Here is a 26,075-nt window from a genome sequence, read left to right on the forward strand (position 1 = left end):
AACCCATCGTCTCTCCCGTCTGGATTCTCTGTTCATTCTGTAACAACTCATTCAGGAAATCTTACCACCACTTTCCAAATGGCTCAGTTCAGCTGTTATCCTTAGAGGCTCTCTTGTACCCTCAAATATCAAATCAGCCCCCAGGGTTGCGGGGTCCAAAGCGGAAATATCAGTCTATTCAGATACTTCTGTCTGTCCTCGCTTCCAAAACTACAGAAGTGCACTGGAAGCTTAACCCGTCAAGAGGACACTCGGGAGCATCCGAAACACAAATACAACCATGACTTGTCCACATAGGAGCCCCCGTTTTCTCAGGATAACACAGACTCCTTAATAGGGCTCTTAAGTTACTTAAAAGACCATATTAGGGTCTGCTGCCAGCACAGCAGTTTCGTTTATCACATTCCCTACTTTACATTATCTGTTAGCCACCAGCCCTGCTCACTGATTCACTTTCACCTTGCTCCCTTTCTTTTCCATCAGTTCCTGCTCCCTGGAAGTATAGTGACTTCTCTCAAATGGGAAAACTGTACTCATGTGTCAAATTTTAGCTTAGATTTTTGCATCCTCTTCCTCTGCACTTTACTACCACTCTACCGGTCTTCCCAGCCCCCATCTAATTCAAGATGGGGGATTAGCTTCCCCACTTTTGTAAATTACCACCATCAAGCACTTGTGTTTATGTTAATTTTATGTCAGTTGCCTATTGATCTGCCTGTTCCTTGACAGACTCCAAGCTCACTAAGGCAGGAACCATGGTAACTGTCTTTTTCACCACTGCAACCCTCTATGGCTCAACACAAAAGAAAACAAAACAGCCAATGCATAGGAAATGAGTGAATGAATGAATGAATGAATGAATGAATGAAATAACAGGCAATAAAGAGCTCAAAATCTAATGAGGAAATAGGATCTAAATGTACATATACAACAGCACTGCACTAAATGCCAAGAGAAATGCATAGCAGTTAGTGGTGTGACTTCTAACACGTCTCCACCTCCCCTAGGTACTGCAAAAAGTCTCTAACCCGCTCTGAATTTGTTTTTCTGCCTGTAAGATAGGTATAATAATGTACATACCCTGCTCACTATAGAAATGGTAGGAAGTTTAAATATGGTAAGTAAAAAACACTTTCTCTAGTATTCTTTGATTTCAAATTCAGCATGATATGTTAATAGGATGAAACTGCGCCCAAAGCCCAGTGATAAGCATAAGCCCATGAATAGGCGATCTAACAGCTTTTACCTGGATTTGATTGGAGAGTTCTGCAAGAAGCCTATGTAGGACCCCTTTGTTTAGTGTTCTCAGCTTTGACTACACATTAAAAACACCTGAGGAGCTTTAAAATCTGATGCCTACGTGTGGCGATGAGCACTGGGTGCCATAGGCAACTAATGAATCATTGAACACTACATCAAAAACGAATGATGTACTATATGCTGGCTAATTGAACATAATAATAAAAAATAAACAACCAAAAATAAAATAAAATAAATCCGATGCCTTCACAGCATCCCCAGCCCAGTTAAATCAAAACTTCTCCCTGCAGTCAAGATGCGTGAAGATTCTCTGCAGATGAATTGAATGAAAACAATTTGTCCAAAGCAACTTAGTAAAAACAATAAGCTGGACATCAGGACAATTGAGTCAAAACAAAACTTACCTAAAATCAACTACCCCAGAAATGATTTTTCACAAATTTTAAATGTGGGATAGTTTTATAACCCTTGTGTGCTCATAAGAGATTTGCTTGTTTGGTTTTGAAAATTGTTTTCTACTTTTTAGTTTTTCAAACTTCTGGCTTGATTGTTAGCTGCTGTCCAAAATCTGCATGATTTGGAAGAGTGAAAAGGTGATTTAGCCTATATGTAAATGTTCACCATTATGGAGTTACTCTACCAAATTAACCTGTTTCACCTACTACCCAGAGAAGAAAACAAGTACAATGAGATTCCTCCCACCTATCTCCCACCCCACACAAATTCACAAAGTTTATTTGATCAAGGGCGCATAGTTGGACTGTACTATTTTCTTTTTGTCTAAAATTTGATCAAAGTGGCACAGGAAGTCAGGCATTGCTGGTCTCTGTCTCATGAAAAGCCCTGTCAAGTCAAAGTCAAGCATGTGCTAAGAAAAACCCTTCTATAATGAGAAGTGAGAAGATTGGATGTGACTTAGTCTCCATGTTCACTGACCCCCCCAAAAAGAGAGAAAAGTATTCCTGCAACTCTGGATTTTCTTTCTTCCTTACTTTTTTTTTTTTCCTTTACCATCAACCTCCCCTCGCCCAACATGCACACATACACATTGTATTATGTTAGTGTATTTCTATTCCTCACAATCAATGAATCCCTGGAGCAATGTAAATGTGTAGTAATTGGTAGTTTGCCGAAATCAGTTACAAAGTAACTTGTGCCACATGCTCTGATTTTTATAGAAAATATGCACATTTGTATGATTAGAAGAGAATCTGGATGTATAAATACTATATGTTAATATTAGTTAGCTCTTGAGGGCGAGTTAATAGCTTTTTTAAATTGTGTGACTTTTCATATATTATTGTAATGAGTGTGCATTGTTTTCTATTTTTAGAAAGTAGAAACTTAATGAAGGAAAGGATTCCTATTGTTGACAATTTGGGTTGTTACAAGATAGCCTCAGTTCTTAGTTCAATATGGCGCGAGGTGAGGAGCCTGGGTGCTAAAGTTACATTGTGTGAGTCTAAGTCCTGGCTCTGCCACGTACTAGATGTGTAGCTTTATTAGGCAAGTTCTTTCTTTTTAAAGAAAAAAAATCTGAAATTGTTAGAATAGACATTACTGAAGAAATGGAATTAGAAAGTCTGAACTATGTATAAAGGTTTACACAAAATAGTTTCATATAAAGGGCAGTGCAGGTAAAAATGCCATTGCATCCATTGGCTTTTGCTGCATAACAACCCATCCTCAAATTTGGCGGCTTTAATAGCAATCGCTAATTCAGCTTGTAATTCTGTGAGTACAAATTTGGCCTGGGCTCAGTTGGACTCACTCAAGCATCTGTAGTCAGGTGTGGGCGGCTCCATGTGGCTCATCCTCCAGCGGGCTAGAGTCGGTTTGCTTTCCTGGCAGCTGTGCATGTTTCTGAGCTAGAGATAGAGTGTGGAAGAGAAAACATGACCTCTTGCCTAGACTCTGGAACATAGTGCAATCCAAGGCATGAAATGCTAACGAAGTACTTTGTCCTTTGCCTAAGAAAGGATTGGTCTCTACTTCTATCATATACCAGATGTGCACTGGAAGTCCCTAAAAGTGCTCCCCACCCCCGCAATAGTAATAACAGTCTCGACAAGAAGAGTGTCATCACCCTTACGCATTGATTTTATCAAATTGATGGAATGAGTGATTTCATCAACATCGCAGCCACCACCATGACCATCATCATAGCTAAACTTCATGACAAAACTGCCAGGCACTGTGGCAAGTGCTTTATACAAACCACCAACACAGAATCTTTATACACTTACTACAATTATTGTATATTTTTACAGATCAGGAAACTATAACCTAGGGAAGATTTTAAAACGTTGGCCCATGAAGGTAGCAATCCTGTGTTGTAAAAAGCTGCAAGCCTAGCACGTATTTCTTGAGTGAGCAAGTGAATGAGTTTGCCAAGGATACACAGCTGCTAATCAAGGAATTTAACCCAGGCATGACTCATTCCACAGCCCATGCTCTGAATCACTAAAAATCCTCACTTTTCCTATGCACGTGGCCGAAGATTATAAAGGAAGACATTTGAAGAGTTAAAAAAAAATGGGTGCTTATTTTAATTAGCCTTTGCCTGAAAAACAACCGGTAAAGTGGGAATCAGATCAAACTGATAAGTTTTACCTTTTTAACAGGCTTGGAAAGATGTCAAAGCAGTACCAATCTGGGCTGAAGTGTGAGGGCTGGGGGTCTTGCAGAAAGCAATTCGCAATATGGCAGGCCTGATGGGAGCCTGGTGCTAGAGTCTGGTGATCTGGGTGTCAGTCTTGTCTCTGTAACCCGGCAAAATTTGCCTCGTCTTTTTAAATCTCAACTCCCTAATCAGTAGTGTAGAAGTATAACGATGTGGAGAAGCTGTGTGGAGTAAATGAGATCATGGCAGCGTCCTAGTAAGCACGGTGACTGGCCTATAGTAAAGTGCTTAATAATATATCCATTTTGGAGTCCATGATCAGCACATCAGTAATAATATGCTTTGTTCAGCCTCATAAAGGCTGTAAAGCTGAACTTGGGAGCAGGAGCTTATAACTTCCTTGAATGAAGAGCAAGGCAGAGTCCTGGACCTAAGAGGAACATTCATATAAGAGTATGAGTAAAAAGTGGAGCATAACTTGGCTCCATCTCTGGGAATGAATTTTTTGTTTTGTTTTGGTGTTATTAGCATGATTACTTTTAGCTCCTCCTCAATATTCTACCCTTACAAGAAATTCATATACATAAACATTTGATTCAGCTTAAAACAAAGATTTCAATATAGTATCCTCTTTAAATATTTTATTGATAAAATTCACTCTAGATATGAACTATGTTTACTGATATACAAATTTGCATTTTTTTAAGATTTATTTATTTTAGAGAGAGAGAAAACAGGCTAGCAGGGGGGAGGGGTAGAGGGAGAGGGACAGAGAGAATCTCAAGCAGAATTCCAATGAGTGTGGAGCCCTATGTGGGGCTTGATGTCACGACCCTGAGATCATGATCTGAGCCAAAATCAAGACTCTGATACTTGACCCTGAGATCGTGACCTAAGCCAGAATCAAAGTCTGATGCTTAATGGACTGAGCCACCCACCAACGTACCCCTGCAATTTCTTCTGTCAGTAGGAATAACTAAAATATCTTCAGTACAAACTAACTGTTTGAAATGAATATGTTTAGTTTGGGAATAGTTTTGGGGGGCAGGAAATGCATGTTTAAAATTTGCCTAATGAGTTTTGGTAATGAAACAAAAAAACAAAAGTCTGAACAGGATGCTAATGCATCAACCAGTTAGTTATTGGTTGATGCCGACAACATGTAATTCACAAATACGTCAGCAGATGGCAACTGTGAGCTTTAAATTTCTAAAGTTTCGCTTTAGCCCAAAGTACTGCAGGAATGGCAAGAATCAAAGCACGTGTTTACTGATGGTTTGTTTTTAACCTACAATCCTTCAAAAAAGGACCTGGTATCAGTTTTTAACTCTGAAAGTTCTTCCTACTTGCTTACTAGATTGCTGAACTAACGGATGTGCACTGTTCTTACACTGAGGAAAAACAGTAATAGAGTCCATTATATTTTATTGAATATACTAGATTTTACATTTTGCAAACTATAGCTGTTGCTGAAAATCCATAGAGATGAGGTCATTCAGATGTATCTGTCTGTGAGTTAAAACCCAGCTGCTTTAATAAGGTTATGGTTTTTTTGGTAGTGAAACCGTGCCCCATAGGATTAGTGAGGTTGAAACTAGCAGTTGAAAGCTTGCTTTTCAGAGAACTGTTTCCCCCTAATAAGCGATTGTGTCTTTTCAGACCCCATTAACAAACTCATTAACTGTCTCTGCAGAAGCCTGGACTCCAGGTCAACTGATATGGCTCCGGCCTATGACCAAGCAAGACCCTGCATTCCTTACCTGAGATAAGGAGCCCAAGACCCCATCCATTTTATACCGGCTCGGAACATGCCCACAGTCCCTTCTCCTTGTCCTAAGATAACTTTCTGACCTCAGAGGCTAATTTTGCCTTGCTGGTGTTAAGTCTCCACTCCAAAGTGAACGTGGGATGTTTGTTACATATAATTTTGGTCAATACACATGCTCCATCTTTCTTCATGAACAGTCATCAGTTTTCCCGCCCTTTTCATCAATATGTAGGTAATCTCAACACCCATGATTATAAAACACTTGTTCTCTCCCCCTTCAGGGAAGTGGATTTGAGACTGGTCCTATGGTCTCCTGGTTTGGCTGCCTCTCAAATAGCCCCTTTCCTTGCTACATACCTGATGTCTCAGTGACTGGCTTTCCCGTGCATCCGTCAGGAAGGTGGATTGGGGTTTGGTTACAGTAGTCCTTAACGTCAGGTCCTTGGGTGTCATCAGCGTCACCTGAAATGTGGTTAGAAATACAGATTCTCAGGCCCCACCCTGGGCTTACTGAATCCAAATTCTGGGGATGGAGCTCAGCAATCTGTGTGTGTGTGTGCATATATATATGCCCCATCTTCTTTATCTATTCATCTATTGATGGACACTTGGGTTACTTCCGTAATTTGACTATCGAAAGTAATACTGCTATAAACATAGGAGAGCATGTATCCCTTTGAATTAGTGTTTTTGTATTTTGGGGGTAAATATCCAGTAGCATAATTAGTGAAATAAGTCAGTCAGAGAAAGACAAAGGCCATATGATTTCCCTCATATGTGGAATTTAAGAAACAAACAAATGAGCAAGGGAGAGAGAGAGAGGGAGCGTGAGAGAGAGAGAGAGAGAGAGAGAATAAGAAACAGACTCTTAATTATAGAGAACAAACTGATGGTTACCAGGTGGGAGGTGGGTGGGGGCATGGGGGAAATAGGTGATGGAGGTTAAGGAGTGCACTTGTGATAGTGAGCACTGGGTGATGTCTGTGATGTATGGAATTGTTGAATCACTATGTTGTATACCTGAAAATAATAATAACACTATGTTAACTGTACTGGAATTAAAATTTCTTTTAAAAGAAAGAAAAAATTGTAAAATTGTGTGTGTGTGTACATAGTCTTGAGAACTACTGTTGGTTGGGAAGGAGTAAAGGAGGTATAAGATGGGGGTGGGGCTACTTTCTGAAGCTATGATGTCATCTTTTTATAATTTACTGTCCTTTTATGAAAACTAGGGCTGGTATTTCTTCTAAGGCAGTAGTTCCTTCCCAACTAGACTCTTTTTTTTTTTTTTTAAGATTTTATTTATTTGACACCTAGAGAGAGAGAGAGAGAGAGAGAGCGCACAAGCAGGAGGAGCTGCAGGTAGAGGGAGAAGCAGGCTCTCAGCTGAGCAAGGAGCCCAACATAGGGCTTGATCCCAGGACCCCGAGATCATGACCTGAGCCGAAGGCAGACGCTTAACCCACTGAGCCACCCAGGCACTCCCCAACTAGACCTTACTGCAGCAAAGTTTCGACATCTTTTGAAAGGGTTTCAAATTCAATCTAGCCAGTAAATCTAGCCAGTAAAATTAACCATGGTGTTTGCAAGAATACCTATGGACATTCTCATTTCCTTCCATCTGCCTTTAGTTCACTGCAGAACAGAAATAGAAAACCATTTCCTTTTTTTTTTCCTTTGACTATTACCTTAAAGCTGTAATTTAATAAACCACCTGCTGGCTGCAGAGTCCGTGTGGGTGTGAATTCACAGATCCTTGACACTAAATACATTCCAAAGAATATGATATGGAAAGTTTGAGGGTGGAAAGTAGATAAAAATGAAATTTAGACACGATGCATTTTGATACACAATTTACTCTTAAGTCATTAATCAAAATGCATATTGATGCATCATATTCTAGACTCCCTCTCATGGCCACAGGGGGCTCTTAATACCTCTGTGCTTTAGCAATTATTACAATAATGAATTCATCTTTATCCAGTGGCAAAGGGGACTTTCCCAGTTGTGAAAGAATGCAACAGCGAGCACAACTATACAAGGGAAGATACTACATAAAAGCCACAATTTGTCAATAAAATAAAAATCTAGACCTCCCAAGATTCACACTTAAAGGAGTATTCCTAGTTGGGAAGGACCAATGACTAATGAAAGCATCCCTCGTGTCTCACTTTCCTTTGACGTTTCTTGTGATCCCTGCTGTCCTGCACATATCGACTTTCAAGTGACACACGGTGTCAGCTCCCTTGAATAAAACCTCTTCCTCCGATGTTCTTGGCACAGATGAGTACGCAAAGCTAGAGATTTAAAAGGAATGAACAAGAAATGAACTTCTCTGATAAATAAAGGCAAAATTTTGTTCATGGCAAAATTAGTTTTCTCTATAGCTTACTGATCCAATCCCCTGATGAAACCCAGGGGATAAAATACTCTTGCCTCAATTTCTCACTTATAGCTCCCTGCCTGTCTCCAACGACCTCATAGATTTTCCAACCTCTTTACATCCAAGGTACGGAGAGCTCCAGTTTTCTCTTTAGTTGTCTGGGATCCTTCTTCTGCATTCCCGTCTCCAGGGCAAGCACATGGTTTGCTGGTGACCAACATTTTTGTTGAAGCTGCTTTCGTCGCTCACTGCTGCCATCCAGCAAGGCTGGATTTCACCAGCTGGTTCAGGGGCAGGCAGCCCTGCTCAACAAATTCAAGTGCCTAGAATGAGGTGAATAGCTGTAGTGGTCAAAACTTGACAACTGCGGAGATAAAGTCTCAGGTTCAAATGCAGGAACCAGAAACTGAAAACAAAGCACTGCCACGGAACCAGAAATTTGGATCTGAAATCAAAAGAAGCATAACAAATAAAGGGTAGTGGTTCCTATAGGATGGAGTTGGGGTTTTATGGGCTTGAGGGTATATCAGTTGCATGATTTGGTTGAATGGCTCTAAGACTCATGGGTACAGCAAGAAATGACCTTACCTTTCAGGTGAAATATTAATAATGTCTGACCGCATTATCCACATTTCATATTAAATAAGTTATATTAATATGATAGAGGAATACTCACATTTATAGACGATCACATTATAATAACACTTGATAAATGGTTGTCACCTGCTGCACTGCCATCCTTTTTGCTGATAGATAGCAACAGGCTAATATTACCACTACTTACTCTATTGTGACGTGGAAACAACATCCTTTCCAGCGATTTATTTTAGAAGACCTAGAGACTTTTTAAAGTTTTTTGTCAGAGGTTGATGTAAAAGTATTGATATAATTAGAAAATAGAAAAGACACAGAAGTCCAGATCTCAAAAGGCATTTTAGATATTAATGAGGGGAGTGCACATCTAGACGCATAGGGCCCTTAGGGGTACGTTTGTATGAGTAAGACTGAGTGTTACCCCTTTCCTTGGCTGATTTACTGTGAGGGACAGAGTGAGGGATGGTTGAGTCCCCCTGAAAGGAACCTGTAGTTTTTCTTTCCTGAGCAATGATCTTGGAGAGCATGAGGGATATCTTCCGGCCCTCCACTAGGACGTTGTAAAATGACAGTGGAGGACCTTGGTCTTAGTGAGTAGGTGAGGACTAATCTCCTAATTGATTAATAAGAAGGAGCAGTCTTGAGTTCTGATTCGTTAAGTTTAGTCAAACACTTGATGCAAATGTGACAAAATTTTAGGATTTTCTGTGAAGCTTCAGCCAAATTCTTGAGTTCTCTGGCAATTTTCAGTAACACAATACATTTTGGTTTTTGGGGTGGGGCTTGCAATGCATCATGTGGCTAAAGGAGGGGAGCCTCTGGGTGTTAATGAGGAAAAAAACTTCAAAATCAATAGTCCCTAGTTGATGTGAAGGAAAATTTAAAGACGGAACCTAGTTCTTAAGGATTTCCAGTTAGATGAAGGCTATGTGCCTATAACTAGTTAATGGAGACAATATTGAACTATTAAAATATAGAAATCAATTTGTTTAGATCTAAAGTTTGACTTTTTACAATATATTTCTTGGGAAATACATTCCTAGTAAAAGATTCTTGTATTTAGTAAATATTTTTCCTGGCAAAAAGTATTTTAAAAAAACCTTTTGTATAATTTTACTAGGTATCCACATTTCAAGCAATTTCTGAATTGGTTTCCTCTGCTCTGAGGAACTCACGACCTGTGATTTATGGTTTTGGAATAATTGAATTTCTTGGCTGTCACATACTTTCAGTAAGAAATATTACATATGTTTCCAGAAAAATGATTTAAGGAAGACAAGAATGAAGTGATGCCAAGTTCGGAAACTTTATTTGGAAACTGTGTTCTAACCAAATGGTACTTACGATGCTCTTATCTAACTTTCTGAAACGTGTTTGCTAAATAATCTTTGGAAATGTCGCCTTGGACATACGGTTTCTAAACATGCCGCTTTGGAGCTTAAGTCCGTGAACAAAGTGGAGGGCCGTGGATTGTTGTTCTCACCTTTCCAAGCATAAGAAATGCAGAATTTTTCATTGACGCATGGTAATAGGCTGAGTAAATTTCTTCAAAAATAGAAGTTACACAACATCTCATTTTACCTGTCAAACATAAAATATTTAGTTATTTAGTGGAATATTTCCATGTACAGAATTTTTTTTTAAACATGAAAACTCTGGCAACTTTTAGACTTTACAGTGGATTTGACCTACACTGCATTTTTGCTCGTTTTTCTCAGTCCATGGATTTAACTGTTCCATCAACTTCAAATTCCATGGAGAGTTTACCGATTCTTTTCACATTTTATTATAACAATAACTGGTGACTGAGGGCTAAGGACAGTTGCCCTCTCTGTGGTTTTGACTAGCATTGTCCAATAAGACTTTCCGAGGTGCTGCTGTCCCTATGTGGCTCTCCAGCACTTGGAATGTGGCTAGCTCAGTTCAACTGAGAAACGGAATATTTAATTTTAATTTATATGTACATTTAATCACACATGGTTAGGTTAGTGGCTACTGTATCAGATAATACAAGTAGTTTATGACCCCCAAGCAATTCAAGTCTACACTTGCAAGTAGCATTAACATTGGCTGCCCTGGATTGTGGTCTAGGGTTTTCCTCAGTGGTTCTCAATTAGGAGGCAATACTTACCTGCCAAAGAGGTGAAATTTTGTTAGGACATTTTTGTTTGTAACACCTGGGGTATTCTCCTGACATTTAGTAGATGGGGGACCAGAGATGCTTAATGGCCAAAAATGCATCGGGCAGTCTGCACAAGGACTTACTGTCCACCCCGAATGCCAGTAGCAACAATTTGACAAGCACAAGGTCAGCAGAGAGCTCTGAATATTGTGGTTCCATCTGTGAGATCCCCTGCAACTTCAGTCCTATCTATAGCTAAATCTGTCTCCTACAATGTGTATCTTGTCAACGTCCGCCTCCCCAGGACCTCACTTTCTCATGTTCATTTTGTCCTGCATCTTCAACCACTCCCTCTCTACATTTGAACACACTTTCATCTTTCCCATCTCAGAAAATACCCTGTCTGAATTCCATATCCACTAGCTGGGACTCTCTCTGCCTCGTCATTCACAGCACCCTGTCCCCTGCTAATGTCAGAACCTAGTGGGGGAAACTACTTTTTTCTATCATGATGAAAAGAGAGTTCACACCATATGCAGTTTCAAAGCACACCATTTTATTACATAGACATATCAATAGAGTCATCATACCATGTTCCACTTCTAAACAATTGTATATGTGTGTGTGTGTAAACACACACATATGTTTAAAAATTTCCAAGCAGAGTCCACTTTTATTCTTTTATGCTTATAATAACTTCACCTTTTTGTAGCTAGTTTCTACAGCACACTACCACACTAGCGCCACATATTTTTTTCCTAATTTACTTTCCCCCAGGATAGGCTCACACTAAAACTGTACTGTGGTCACTCTAAGTATTCTAGTTCATAGGTCGATTTATTGTGAAAATTAAATTTTCAAGTACTTGAACAATGTCTTCCTAACATCCCCTACTTATCTCAGAAAGAATCACTCTATATCCCAAATAAATCCCTCTAAATAACTGAGCCCTGAAAATATTGGGTTAAAAGAACTACATTTAAAGGTATATCTCTATCTGGTTATATACGCAGTAGACTATTTGGATAATTGTCATGATTGCATCTCTTCTTAATTCTATATCGAAACAGTGATATGCCTACTTTTGTCCTTTGATGGGTGATCTCATAAATTCTTTCAAAAGGCATTAAAACATCTTACTGATGTATTAGAACTCTGTATTATACAAATGTGTCTACAAAGAAATGCCACCTAAAATTAGAGTCAGTGGTTATCCCTTCAGTACAAAACTACATCCTTGTGTAAATTCAGTAGAGCCTTATATATACAAAATATCTGCATCGTGGAGTCTAGATTTTCAGTGATAAAGACTATGCCTGTTTGTGGCATCAAAAGAACAGTGATAATGGTGACGTGAGGTTGCATTTATGGGCAACTTCTGTAATCTATCAGATAATGAAGTTATTCATACGAGTTAGGAGGCTTCAAACACTGCACCAAACAACCATAGCCCAGCTATTTCTTTTGACTGTATACAGCCAGAACTTTTTTATGAGTCAACTTAAATAGGGTAGGTGATGACCACGTTGCTCTTAAACTAGAAGACCCTCAGATTTCCATTAACTGGAGTTATTATTTTGTTTTCAAAATTAAAACCCATATTTTGTTTCTAAATTATAACATGTTCTCATCCTGAATATTAAAGGTTGAATTTACCTGTGGTTCAATAAGTAACTCATAAAAATGACCTGAAAATTGATTAGCTTTGGGGAAAAATAAAAGTATACAATACAGTGAGAACCACATATTTTAAGATATTAGATTTCTTTATCTGTTGCCAGAGGTTGTGTTCTCATAAATATTTTCAAAGACCATGCTATTTTCTTGCCTATTCATATTGTCATAGATGGCTATTTTAACATTTCATTATGGACGAGAAGGACTGAATCTAACTATATAAATGTAAGCCTATCTTTTTATTTCCTTCTACAAAGAACTCTTTCAGGTTCTTTGGATATATGTATTCTTAAAAATGGTCTGTCTATATTATTTCACACAACTTATAAAATTTTTAAAAGACCTAAGTTAAATTCTACCAAAGCAAATTGTAACTTTACCTTTTGGGCACACATCATCTGTCCTTTTATATAATTTAACTGGGCTGTAAATTGTTTGAAATGTAAGTATCGTTTACGGCCATACCACCCTGAACGCTCCCGATCTCGTCTGAAATGTAAGTATCATGAATAATCACAAGTCATTATGTATATATTTATAAATGTGGAAGTATGTGATTTAAAGTTGTTATGTTTATAAATCAGTATTAATTATTGTTATTACATAAATACCATAATAATAAAATAGCCAAATAAGTAATCTATCTTTATATTACACTATTCAGATCACTCAACTCCATAAATATCAGTCACAATGATATTTACACACAGCAGACATAATAAGAAGAATAAAAATGAACAAATTTAGTAGAAATCAAACGTGTGATTTTGTGGGCATAGAAAAGCCTTGAAAAATTGCTTTCCCATCTCTTTGGGAATAGAATCTTGATAATACCCCAACAGCATTACAATTTCATTCTGATTACCTATTTACATTCATGAATGCTATAAATATATGCTGTATATATTTTCTATATTTACAGTATATATACACACACGTACACACGCATACTTTATTTTATTCTTAGGCTCATTCATGAACATGCAGATCAATCTGCAGGGTATAATCAAACATATTTATTTTCCTTAAATGATATTCATTTATAACTTTTCACCCTTGTGTAAAAATGCAAAAATATCATACAGATTAGTATGGTCTCTCTCTAAAAAAAAATTCTTTTTTATGCTTTAGGGTTGGGTTTTTTTTTTGTCATTTACAAATAAATTATGAAATATAGTTCATTCACAAATTGGAAATAATTATAATGTTTTTATAACAAGGCATTACTGAGGTTTTGAATTGTGGTATTCTTGAAGCCATTGTCTTTCAGAACAAAGACATCAATAAGTTATTGTTATTTCTTGATATTTGCACTTTTGATTATTTATATGAAATATGTCATTATAAATCTAATACTCATGCTAGTCAAACAGTGTTTTTGTAGAATATGAATCTTTCTGTTTATTTCTCCTTTCTTTTTTCCTGAAAAGTCTTTAGAGCAATCTGGAAAGTCTGTTCAAATTACTGCCAGAACATTTCTGGAAGGTTCTCACCCAATTAAAAAAGCTGAAGAAACAAGTGAGGCAAAACCGAGGGAGAATGATTATACAGGGTGCTCATGAAAGATAACAGCAAATGCAAGAACTATTTTAATTTTATCGCCTAGTCCTTTGGTATTTCCTTTCCTCATGAAAATCCTAAAAAATGTTCAGTTCTTTAAAACATTGATTATACTCTTCCATTAAATATCAGTTGTGGTCCTCCATTGCTCATGTTGTCTGTCATTTCCTGTTAGGAAAATAAGATGAATTAGTTAAAATTTACTTCCACAGTAAGATATTGATTTGGTTAATGGGTTTGCAAAACAGAAATTTCAAGCCACTGAAAAACTTGCTGAGTTTGGGGGAAGGACAAGGATTGATATTGTTGTTGCATTCGAGAAAATGAAATTTCATGGCATCTTGGAGCACATGAAAATGCTGAAATGATAGTCTGTTAGACCAAAGTCTTCTACACACAAAAACAGTTCAATCTGTCCCCAGTCCCCTGAGTCTCTCCTTTTGTTTCTCAACTTTATTTTGGAAAGACCTCACCTAGAAAGAAGAAAATGGTTAAATGCCTACAATTTTCCCCCTTGCATTGGCTTCTCTGTTGAGCATGTCAACAAAGTGCCAACATATTCTAGGGGTCACCTCATTCTATAGAAAAGTGTGTGGCCTTTTTGCAAAGAACTGAAATAGGCCCACAAGGGGATCATTGCTTATATGTAATGGTGGATCACAAATAAATCACAGTGGGGAAGATTGGTTTCCATGACACTATCACTCATACAGGAAAAAAAAAAAAAGCCCAACCAACAAATAGTAAAATCTCTTAATATGTTTCTTAAGGGATCAATTACGAGGATGTTAATAAGGAAAACTACATGGAAGGCAAATGCGAATTTAGATAGAAAGGATGAACTAACATAAGTTCCATTTGCAATTTGAGAAAATGTTAATTTAAGAAAAATTTAGATGTTTTGAATTCATATGTTTTATTGAAGGTTAAACTCCTCCCTAAACGTTAAAAGGTAATGAGATGTGAAACTCATTCACATTTATAATGGTTAGTCCGCCATATTATAAATAATATTTATATTTAGATATTTTTATATCTAAAAATCCTTTCACACTCGAACAAGCCTATTTGCAAAAGTGTAGTAAAGAAAGTTCAAATCCAAATTATTGCTCATTTATCTCAAGCCTATCAGTTTATATTTGATTTCTGTTTGGGAGAATTAGAAATGTTTGCTTTTGTAAGCTTTAGAAATTCTTGCCAAATATTTATTTGAAAAATGAAAAGGTATCCATGCCCTATTTTGAATCTCTTCTCTTAGAAAATTCAATAGAGGAGATGGAATAGAATAAAGATGCTTGCTTCTTGCTTTGGCTGGGTTGGAAAGATACTTCGGAAGAGGATCGTGGGGGACTAGAAGGTAGAAATTGGCCTGGTTTTTGAACTTTGCTTTTGAAAACTTTGTTGTCTTTTGAAAGATGTGGTAGAACTTCTTCCAAGAAAATTTGGAGAAAAGGAGACAATAGGCACTGGAGATGTGTCCTGTTCTCACATCAAGATGTGTCTCTCCAGGCAAACTTCCTGGAGAGTCCTAAGGAGTTTTCTCATGCCTGGGTATCCATTATATCTCCCCAGTAAGGTGCCAAGGAAATACAAGAAAAAAGCCTAGAAACTCAAACTCCTTTAAGGTAAAGACTCTGACAGAAAGTGAAAAAGGCCCTTTGGCACCAGCAGCCTGCTTCTGTGGCCTGGTGATGGTTCAGTGACTGGCTCACTGGGTATGCACATGGTAAGAGCAGGCGTGGAAACCCAGTGGGGTTGTGGGGCTGAGGTTAAGTTCATAGGCAGGTAACATGACTTGAGGCTTCGTTCAAGAACTCACTGTGGGTGGCAAGTTAAATAGAAACAATTCTTCAAAACGATCTTTAACAAAATTTACTCATACAGCCTTTTCTATTTCTCATGCTAGTACAAAAACAATTTCCCAGTGAATTTATAGAAGAAAGATTCTTAGGTGCTTGTTCTCCTAAAATGAATATGCATTCAAAATAGTAGCTTAAAAACCATAAAAACTAATCTAATGTACAATATTTTATTGCAGGATTAAGAAAAAAATCCAGTTTTTAAAAAAATCTTACCAAAAAAAAGTGCTTTCCTCACTAAATTCCCACTAATATGGACACAGTAAAATCAAGGGTAGAAGAAAAAGAGCAAAAATTAGGTTTTAAATGCATTAGGATTTTTAGTTTATTTGCAAATAGGCATGTCCAATTTGGCAAGAAGAATATACTCGAAATTTGGGCAGGACCAAATGTGACTATTTGCAAGTGGATATACTTTCTGCCATTGGCCATAGTATCAATGTGACTTTCTGCATTTCCAATTATATTGCTTAACCAAAGGGAGAATGGCGACTATATATTTTTAGCAACCCAAAGTATAGGAAATAAATGTGAAATGTAGCACATCAGAAAATTTTGTAAAAAGAAAGCTCTCATACAGCATTTTTACTGTATTAGTGTCAAACTTACGTTATCCGCTCATGCAATTTTGGCATGAGGGAGATACAGTTTGTGTTTATCAGACACACCTATTATTAAAAACAAAACTCTGGTCTGTGAATGATGGTTTTGAGTCAGAATCATGATGTAGCAGATAATAAAGGAGTCATGAATCATCCAAGCAGAAATGTGTTTGGATGCTTACGGGAGGCTGAATATTTTAAATACTCAACCAACTTTCAAGCTGCAAGACTCTGCCATGTAGGTTTTATGTTGGGTCCTCAAAGTAGTTCTCATGAAAGTGCTACTTTGAGGAACAACAAACATCACAGCATCAGTCCAGACTGATCTGCTGACATCATGGCTTCCTAGGAGAGGCATTGCTTCCTGCGGTGACATTACGACATGGTAACTCCCTAGAAATCAGCGTACCTTGTAGGTAACTCTGGTGTCGGGGGCACCACCGGGCAGCTGGGCAAGTCGGTTATTTCAATAGCCCTCAATCTCTAATATAAATATAACAATCATATAATAAATATTGCACAAACATATACACAAAAAAACTAAGTCACAGTAGAATAAAAATAGAGCACAAAGGAGCCACTATCCAAATACATAATGGTAATCTATTTTTAACAACCCATTTCTTTAAATTATCAGTCCTGCTAATTGTATCATAAATTTTTTTCAAAGAACATGTGTACATCTGTTTCAAATTGCTTTTTTCATGGAGCAATTTAAGAATATCTACTTTCTTTATTTGAATGTATCGATTGCATACAAAATGGAAACACTTAAAACTATAGAATATTTTTTCTTCAAAATAACATTAAGAAGAAAATGCAGTAGTAACTCTTGCTACTCTGTCTTCTCATCTGTGGTTGTGCCCTTTTATTTCCATGATATCAAGTGAAATATGATGTGGTCATTATCTTAGCCAGTTTAGGTTACAGATGTTTTATCTTTTCCTTCCTAGATCCAGTAACAGGAACTGAAATTAAGAAATATGTGCAAAATGTCATAGAAACACAGACAGCTCACTACATCATTTGTCTTCAAGCAAAAAATGTTACTTCCGGTTTGAATGAGTTTCATGAACCAATTATGCAAGAATATTATTTAAAATATAGGCAAAGCTACGCAAATATGCATGAAGTTTAGATGAGAATTTAATGAAGCTTTAGGCGGATTGTAATATCTGCACTGGTAGGCAGGGCTTTTTGTTGCCTTATTAAAAGGTCCTTTTATGCCTCAAAATCTAATTTACATAATCAAATGCATCTCCTTACAAGCCCAAGAGGTGAGCTAGAAAGGGGAATTCATCAGATTTCTAAAACTGGCATTACTGAGTTGAGAGGGTATTTAGTTTATGTGTTTTTCCTCAGTACAATACATAAAATCCATATTTATAAGGCATTCAATATTTTATGAAATGCTATTTTAGGAACTGTGTTTTGGTATAGATAGAGAGCTATGAAATTGTTGAAAATAGGTGTACCCAAAATAGCAGAGAAAAAAGTAATAAAAAATTCCCATTCTTAGCCCGATGGGGCCAAAGTTTTAGAAAATCCAATTCCTCCAATTCTCATCTAAAGCTGCCAGTTGATTGGCCAAGATTCCGCTGCAGTCTCCATCACATGCTAGCGGCGAGCCGAAGAGGCACAAAACTCACTTTCTCAGCCATCTCGTGAGAGTGGTGCAGCGAATGCTCCCTTTCGGAGAACATCCTCCTCTGCTCGTAGCTGGCCAGCCGACAGGTGAGCCAGGAAGAGAGCGTGCAGCCGCCGATCCCGATGCACGCAAGGGACATGGAGGCGAGATGCAGAGGGTAGAGGGACGAGGTCTTCTTTGTCACTGCCCGGAGGAATTGAAAATTCAGGATGCCCCCAATGAGGCCGCAGATGCAGCAGGCAGAGAAAAGGATCATCTGATAAGAAAAAGAAAGGGAGCGTCAAAGCTGCGGAAGCAGAGCTGAGCAGAGCGCGGTGCGCTGTCCCACTGCACCAAAGGCAAGGTGCTCTGCGTGCTTCCCAGAGGACAGAAGCCAACCTTTCACCAGGTTTCTGTGCAATCGGACTCAAGGGGAAGAATGTGGACCACAGTGTTTCAGAGTTAATAGCTGACTGTATAAAGGCCAGGGATACATCTTTTGAAAACACTGAAATAAGCAAAATTTGTCTTCAAGGTAGATTCAGATTGGAATCATACTTACTTACTATCTATCCTGTGCTTTCTATGCTAGGAACTTGAACACATCCTATCTCAATGAACCCACCCAGCAAACCTCTGAGAGAAATCGTCGTACACATTTTGGACGGTGAACGGGGAGCAGGTAACACTCAAGCTGAGGGACTGAATCCAGATTTTCTGACTCTAAATCCAGTTTCACTATGTTAACCCCCTTAAAATACCTAAATATCTTCTCGTTGAGCTGTCATGAGTTCCACCGAATTTCAGAGCTTTATACTTCTCTAGCTAAGTGATCCTGGGGAATCTGGTTACTCCTCTTTTGCATTCCGAGGAGTTTTATTGTGTATCTGTATCCCAAAGGATAATTTAGGGACTCCCTGTGAACTGGCCCTTTATGTTACAAATCCTTTGTTACTCTGTGGCACTACAGTGAAGAATACACAATAGGCATCCCAAAAATACTGTATGGTTGTTTTGGGGAAACACAGGATGTGGCTTTGCTTTTGATCCTATTATTGGTTTGATCTGGGTCTCTGTTAAGAGACCTCAGGGTTTTATTCTACCTAAATATCATAAATTTAACTGAATACTCTAAAAGCTTTAATGATTTTATTTTGTATTTGCATTTAGTCTAAATCCCCCCATGGGCTTTCCTTATACTTTATATTATGACACTAATTTAATTATCTACATCTATCTCCAGAACACGGTCTCCACTCCAGTTCTCTCACTTGCCAGTCCTACAGCTTGTTCATTCCCACCTCAATGATATTTTCCCTCTCCTGGAAATGACGTTGCTTCTTTCTTAGACTCCTAGATGGAAGGCCCAAAGGCGGTCCTAACTTCTTCAGAAAGCCTTCCTGGATCTGCTGGATCTCCTTTGGCATAATTCCATCAGGCAAGCAGCTATGTTAACTTCATTTAGCGTTTAATTTTACACTCTCAGGAATTATTTGCTGTTGACAGCTGAGTTTAGCAAGCATTTATTGAGCACCTAACATCTGTTAGGCTCCGAGGGAGGCAGCTGTTGGCATTACAAAAAAGAATAGCTCATAGTTATTGCCCTCGAGTACGCTGCAGTCTTGTGTGAGAAAAGATCCAACATTTCAGCACGGCACGGCAAAAATTAAGAAGGAGGGATGAATTGGTTGCCCTTAGAATAGGGAGGAGGAGAACGTAGCCCAACCCGGGGTTTCAGACAACGCTTCCCTGATAACATGTCATCTAAACTAAGTGCATGCAGTTCCCAGAAAAGGCTAAGGCCACAGATGTCTGAAATAGCATAATGAAATAGCATGATGGGCAGAAAGAATCACAAGTAGTTTGTTTTGTTTCTCTAACTTATTTCGGCATCTTTATTGTGTCTGTCTCGCAGTTATTTATCACCAAGACTGAAAATCCAATGATGGATGAGTATATCTTTTTATGGTTGATTAAATAGAATACTGAATATCAATGACCAAATAATCGAATCATCCCAAGTGGGAACCTGTTGCTTGCAGTTTCGCATAGAATTAATATACTACCTTTGAATTATGTTCAGATCGCATGCAGTTTCTTGGGAAATATTTTGGTGTTGACTCATTCTCAGAAAATATGGGAAGATGTTACATTCTAGCTTTCAAACAATGAATACTATTAGTTAAGAAAGTAAATGACAAATTATTTGACTATTATAAGAAAACGTGTTAGTCTCATCCATTCTTGAAAGGCGTGACACTTTATTAACATGTGCAAACAGAAAATTCTCACCTAGGAATTAAAATGTTAAAATCTATACCCACATTTATAACCATATATGATTTTCAGATCTCACCAGACTAGAGAATTTAGACTCCGGAGATATTTGGAGTGGAGAAATTATCACGCAATTTGATTGAAGGGTAAAGAATCCTTGATAGTTAAATGTCATCTATGGGAATATCAGAGGGTAAAAGAGGTTAAAGTGAATGGTGGTTTATAATAAGTTCAGCTCTTATGATTTTTTAAATAACTCTTAAGAGAATTAGAAAGACAGAAAAAAGACACTAGTGCCTTTTTAAAAATTCCTTCTCTTCCCTTCCAATGAACTGAATATTTGTGTACCTCTAAATACAAATGTTGAAGTCGAATCCCCAATAATTAGGTCAGGAAGGTGGAGTGTTCATAAATGGGGTTGGTGTCTTTATAAAAGAGATTCTAGAGCGTTCCCTTTACCCTTTTGCTGCACGAGGACACAGTCAAACATTTGCAACCTGGAAGAGAACCATACCAGAATCTAGCTACACAAAGTGGGTCCCTAGTCTGGGCCCAGCCTCCAGCACTGTGAGAAATAAATTTCTGTTGTTTATAAGCCACCCAGTCTATGGTACTTTGTTGTAACAGCCCAAATAGATGAAGACATCTCCCCTCTCTTTCCTTCCCACGTTCCCTTTCTCCTCTGCCTCTCCCTATTTTCCTCTCCCTCCCTCATTCTTTCTGTCTTTGCCTGCTCATTCTTTTTTTCTTTCTCTCTCTTTCTCTTTTTCTCTCTTTCTTCTAAGTTTCAGAAATTGTTATTATATAGCCATAAAGACTCCAGTAAAACAAAAGTAGAGATAGAATGAAGGCCATGACTAAAAAGTGAAGATTCATAGATGCAAATTACAAGCCTCCAAAAATTTGTATCTAATGCTTTCCCTTTGTAGAATTTTAAAAAATTCCATCTCACATGTCTAAAGCAATGGGTACTTCATTTTTTAGTCACAAGAGATATCCTTGCAAAAAAAAAAAAAAGACTGATTAGAAATACTAGTTAAACAAAAATAAGGAATACTCCCATCCCGGCCCTCCTCAGATAACTGGCCTCCCCCTGGAAAACTCTTTTTAGGATCAAAGACCACTTTCTAGGGTCCAAGTGTAGTATAAATTGTGCCAACTTATAAAGGTCTATGATCTTTCCTATTGCACACAAAAAAATAAACAATGCTTTCTCCCTCTTTTGAACTCTCAAAAAAACATCCTGGAGAGAAGTGGGGAATCCACCCTTCAGCATGCAGAAGTTCTCCTCCAGCCATTATCAGAGTTAACTGGGAGCATGTTCCATACCCCGGAAACCCACGATAGTACTGTAAAACATCTGAAAACACTTACATTTGCATTCACAGTAATAAAATAAAATTAAATAAAAAATTCTTTGGGAATTAACTGTAACTATAACAACACAGCTGTTTTGCTGCATTGCAAAATTGACTTCACAGTCAAAGCCAGTAATCCGTAGGCCCAGTTCCACATTTAAATAGTTAAATTTCCCATGAACTCAAGCCATGTCTTTTTTAGCGCACTGAAGGATTCATGTGAGTGTCTGGGCGTCTATAAACTGGGAAAGTAGAGATTGTCAACCACAACAGTCATTATGGGTTGCATATTCATGCATTTAAAGAGTATATCAAAGCTTTTCTTTCTTTTTCTTTTGTCATAGTCTCTAATAATCTTGATGGTTTTTTTTTTTTTTTGAAAATGAAAAAGCCAGGATTTATTTGTCAGTCTTCTTTTCATCCTAAATGAGTAACATTCACTATGCGAAAGTTGGCTTGTCATCATTTCCACTGTCAGGTTCCTACATTTCAAATACCTCAATGCAAAATACAAGCAAGGCAGAAACTTACGACAAGTCCAGATTTTTTTTTGGCGCACAATATTCCACATATGCCACAAAGAAGAAACTGCAAGGGAAAAGAATAAAAATTATTCTATATTCAAAGATAGGAAACCTCTATTTTTTTAGATTATAGCTCACTCATGACACTTGCTCCAGGGAAGCTTAAAATTTTACATTCCCATCAAAAGCTAGAAAGAAAAATACCTCATTCTAGAATAGTAAGAGACAAAAATGCTAACTTTAATGAAAATTTGTTCTTTTGCAAGGTTGATATAGGCAATCGTGGGACTTAAGCAAAACCTGAGTCAGTTTTACACCAGGTAAAATTATGAAGTAAATAAATTTAGAGTTTGTTTCCTCCCATTTTCTTTCACTATCTTCTATCCCTTTCTACTTTCTTAGGGAGAGAAGTGGTGTCATACATTCATTCATAATTGATTTCTAAGTAATTAGAAATCAATGGGCTCTTACTACAGGTAGTGAAACTCACACAAACAAAAAGGTAAGGCATCAGAAAGGGAGATATTCTTCTTTAGAGACATTCTTTGTACTTCTCAAACTATGTCAGGTAAAATGGCGACCTCCTCAACCTACCAGAAATACAGTCCTTGTGGATATGTTGGAAGAACGCAAGGAGATGAAGCTTGATGGCATGTCATTTCTTGTAAATAAGCACTTGATGACATAATCGCTTTACAAAGCAGATGCATCAAACAGTCTACCAATGACACACTATTACATATTTTGGCTACTGGAAAATGGTAAGTCATTTAAGTTGGTTAGTAACATTTAGAGCCATTTGAATGCGCATTTATACATATATCTGGCTGAAAGCAAACCATATAAATAAAATAATACAGTCATTAATAAATAATAAGCCCACTAAGGGCTTTCAGACTAGCAAATAAAGCTTTAAATGCAGTTAAGTTTTTCCTTTAGATATTCTTTTAAATTGTGCTATCTCCAGTCAGAACTAATAATATAAATGGTCTTAAGTGAATTTCACATATGGGTAGACTTTTAAAATATATACATAAAAATGTTCTAAGAATTATCTGAAATAAATAAAATGCTTGTGAGAAACACCAACAAAATTTGATAAAGAAATAATGAGTTAAGGAAGTCTTCCTTTGCAGGGATCTTTCCATCTAAGGCAATGATGCGGCAAGACAGATCAGAAAACACAAGGATATATAAGAATTTGCTTATAATATAGATGATCTTTCAAATTAATGGGAAAAAGATCAAGATCCAATGGAATTAAGGCAGTTTATAAACCTTCCCTAACATCATACACCAAAATGTCCATGAAACAGTTTGAATATTTAAGTGTATAAAAAATAAGTACAGTAACATTCAACAAAGTTAAATATTTATGTAATTTTAGAGGAGTGGGAAGGATTTACTAGACATAACAGCAAAGTCACAGACCAAAATGGAACTTACAAATATTAATACATAAAATTATATTTTTGATAGTAAAAAATAACATACCTCTCAAAAGCAAAAAATTAGTTGGGATCATAATTAGAAATCCTATGACAGACAAGGGTTAACGTACTATATAAGTTGATCTAATAAAATAATTTAAATACCTTAAACCATGAGAAGATAAAAACTCAGAACTTTATAAACCTTGAATTCTTGCACACTTTTCAGAAGTTTTAAAAAGCTACTTCTGAGTAACCATTTGTCACCCTCCTTTGTGTCCTGGGTCTCGATGAACTTGTCCTTAAGGACTCTGCCTTACCCATCCTGTCTCATGTCTATCAAGGCCGTGCACAAGCCATTCCAGTTTGGACCAATTCTGTACCTCTCGGTGCTTCCAAGCTTCAGATCAAAGCCTCAGCATGTCCTTCTCCTTGCTTGCCTGACTAACCCATTATTCACCCTGAAAGTCCATTCACCCAGAACTCATTCCTGAAATAATTTGAAAGCAAAGTAGTTTTGTGTTCCTTGGATCTCTTCAGAAATCTATAAACATTGCTATTACTTATTCACAGCCAAGCTCAAGGAGACCTCAGGAGTTTAAGCTGAGTTCTCCTTCCCACCCACTTTGTTAGAACATCGAGGTGGCAATAAAATTGCTTCCTTCTGTGGTCCACTAAGGAAAGGAAGTTCAGGGCTTGAGGCTGGGGGAAGGTAGAATACGAGGAGAATCAAACGATATGTTTCTACGCCCAATCAGGCCTGGAGAGTAAATACTTCTCAGTAGTTACTTCTGTTAGGGTATCCAAAATCCGCGTTGCCTGGAGGAAACTTGTAATCTGAGAAAAAATTTACCCATATAATGGGCAGTATATAAAATCATGAAATTTATGAGGAGGTTTTAAGGGATGGTAGCTGAAATTTAGTCATCACAGTTTATAGAGAAGTGTAAAAGAAGCACAAAAGAGCAGTAAATGATCTTCTAATTTCACGGGCTCTCTGTCCCCCAAGTCAGAGCACTGGAAGGGATCTTAAAAGATGACTTAATTCAGTCCTTGCGGTTTGCATGTGGGGAAGTACAGGTCCAGACAGGCTTAGTGACTTGCTCAAGGTCATTCATCAAGGTCACAGATCACCCATGTAATCTAAGGCTTTTTTAAGTGTCTAAGTCAATTTATTTCAAATAATGTAATGAAATGCTCTTCAAAAGCATTTTTCAGGACTAGTCCTGGGCATCATACTAGCAAATCCAACCAGAAGTGTTCAATGAACACCTGGTCATCTGTAATTGCTCTCTTTGCCCTTCCCACTGTTAGTTTTTGTGGTAATAAGAATGATTGTAAGATCAATCAATTGTAGTACAGTCTACAATTAAGTGTACCTTAGTATACAGGGAACTTGTTTTGCTCAGTAAAACTTTATCAAGGGTGCAAAGCACTCACACCACATTATGAAACAAGTGAAAAACAAATCTCTTTATAAAGTAAAATTGATGGCTGGAGACATATATATCTGAATTAGATATACAATTTTACATGAGAAAATATAATTTTATTTCTAAGAAGATGGACTATTTAAACCCAGGGGGAGTTATTTGCTTTGCTTTTACTATGAAGTTATATAAATGAAGTGATCTAATGATAGGAAGAGCAACTACGTAATGGAAGCAACTAGCCCTCCAAGTGGGATTCCTTTGATTCCAATTTAGATTAAATTCAATAGATAACTAAGGCTATGACTCATTATAGGATGAAATGGAGCTGTTATGGAAATAGCATTCTGTATTTTGAGTGGATTTTCTTCACGAAAGGTCCACGGAGCCTTATGCTTTTGCTTAAGATGTAGAAAGAACAAAGATGTCATTCCCACTTATACAATAAGAAAAAGCAGAAAAACTAAGAGATTGATAACTTTGAGAGCCCATCAGAGTGCTGAGGTCCAAGGCAATGGAATAACTGCAATTCAAAGAGGAATAAGGCCCTCAAAGGAAATTCAGGACACATAAGCTATGTCGCTTGTTGCAGAGACAGGAGGAGGGGACATGGTTGTCACATAAGTCGGTGTGTGGGGAGGGAGAGGAGGTGATGCAAAGCTCTGCTCTGTCCTTCAGGCTTTCTTTCTTATGAAGCAAATGCTTTAAGCCCCTGGAAAGGGGTGGCAAAGCTTATCATTTCCAGGACATATGCAGATACGGATTGCAACTCTAACTAGAGGAAATGTAGGAAAAAATATCTGCACCAAAGATAATCACTGTAATAGCACAATCAGTTCCTCACTAGAATGACTCTGCCTTTTGGGCTAACAGCCTAAAAGAATATATCAAGATAAAATACTTACAAGATTCTGAAAAAAAAAAAAAAAAGTACATTCGAACTTTTGACATCTAGTCAAATTCTCATTCACACAAGAGACT

The 26,075-nt window shown here is 37.5% G+C and overlaps 1 protein-coding gene and 1 long non-coding RNA gene across 5 annotated transcripts in view; one reads left to right on the forward strand and one right to left on the reverse strand.

The window, feature by feature from the left end:
- The window catches only part of LOC130542038 (uncharacterized), a 40,842-nt gene extending 21,277 nt beyond the window's left edge, over positions 1-19,565 (forward strand). The window contains exons 2-3 of the long non-coding RNA XR_008956276.1: positions 18,668-18,757; positions 19,425-19,565. This is a non-coding gene — a long non-coding RNA (uncharacterized LOC130542038). The remainder of the gene's footprint in view (positions 1-18,667; positions 18,758-19,424) is intronic.
- Positions 13,846-26,075, reverse strand: part of TMEM196 (transmembrane protein 196) — a 47,292-nt gene continuing 35,062 nt past the window's right edge. For 2 of the 4 annotated variants that reach the window (XM_026507146.3, XM_044387022.2), the window contains exons 2-4: positions 22,242-22,298; positions 18,098-18,352; positions 13,846-14,155 (exon numbers count right to left, since the gene is read on the reverse strand). In XM_026507146.3, coding sequence (XP_026362931.1) covers positions 14,096-14,155; positions 18,098-18,352; positions 22,242-22,298 — 372 coding nt within the window. In that variant the 3' untranslated portion in view covers positions 13,846-14,095. Of the gene's footprint in view, positions 14,156-16,564; positions 16,932-18,097; positions 18,353-22,241; positions 22,299-26,075 lie in introns of those variants that run through there. The other 2 variants (XM_057304143.1, XM_057304142.1) reach the window with 1 other exon arrangement.

This window comes from Ursus arctos, unplaced genomic scaffold (assembly GCF_023065955.2).
Source record: "Ursus arctos isolate Adak ecotype North America unplaced genomic scaffold, UrsArc2.0 scaffold_3, whole genome shotgun sequence".
In the NCBI taxonomy this organism is placed as follows: domain Eukaryota; kingdom Metazoa; phylum Chordata; class Mammalia; order Carnivora; family Ursidae; genus Ursus; species Ursus arctos.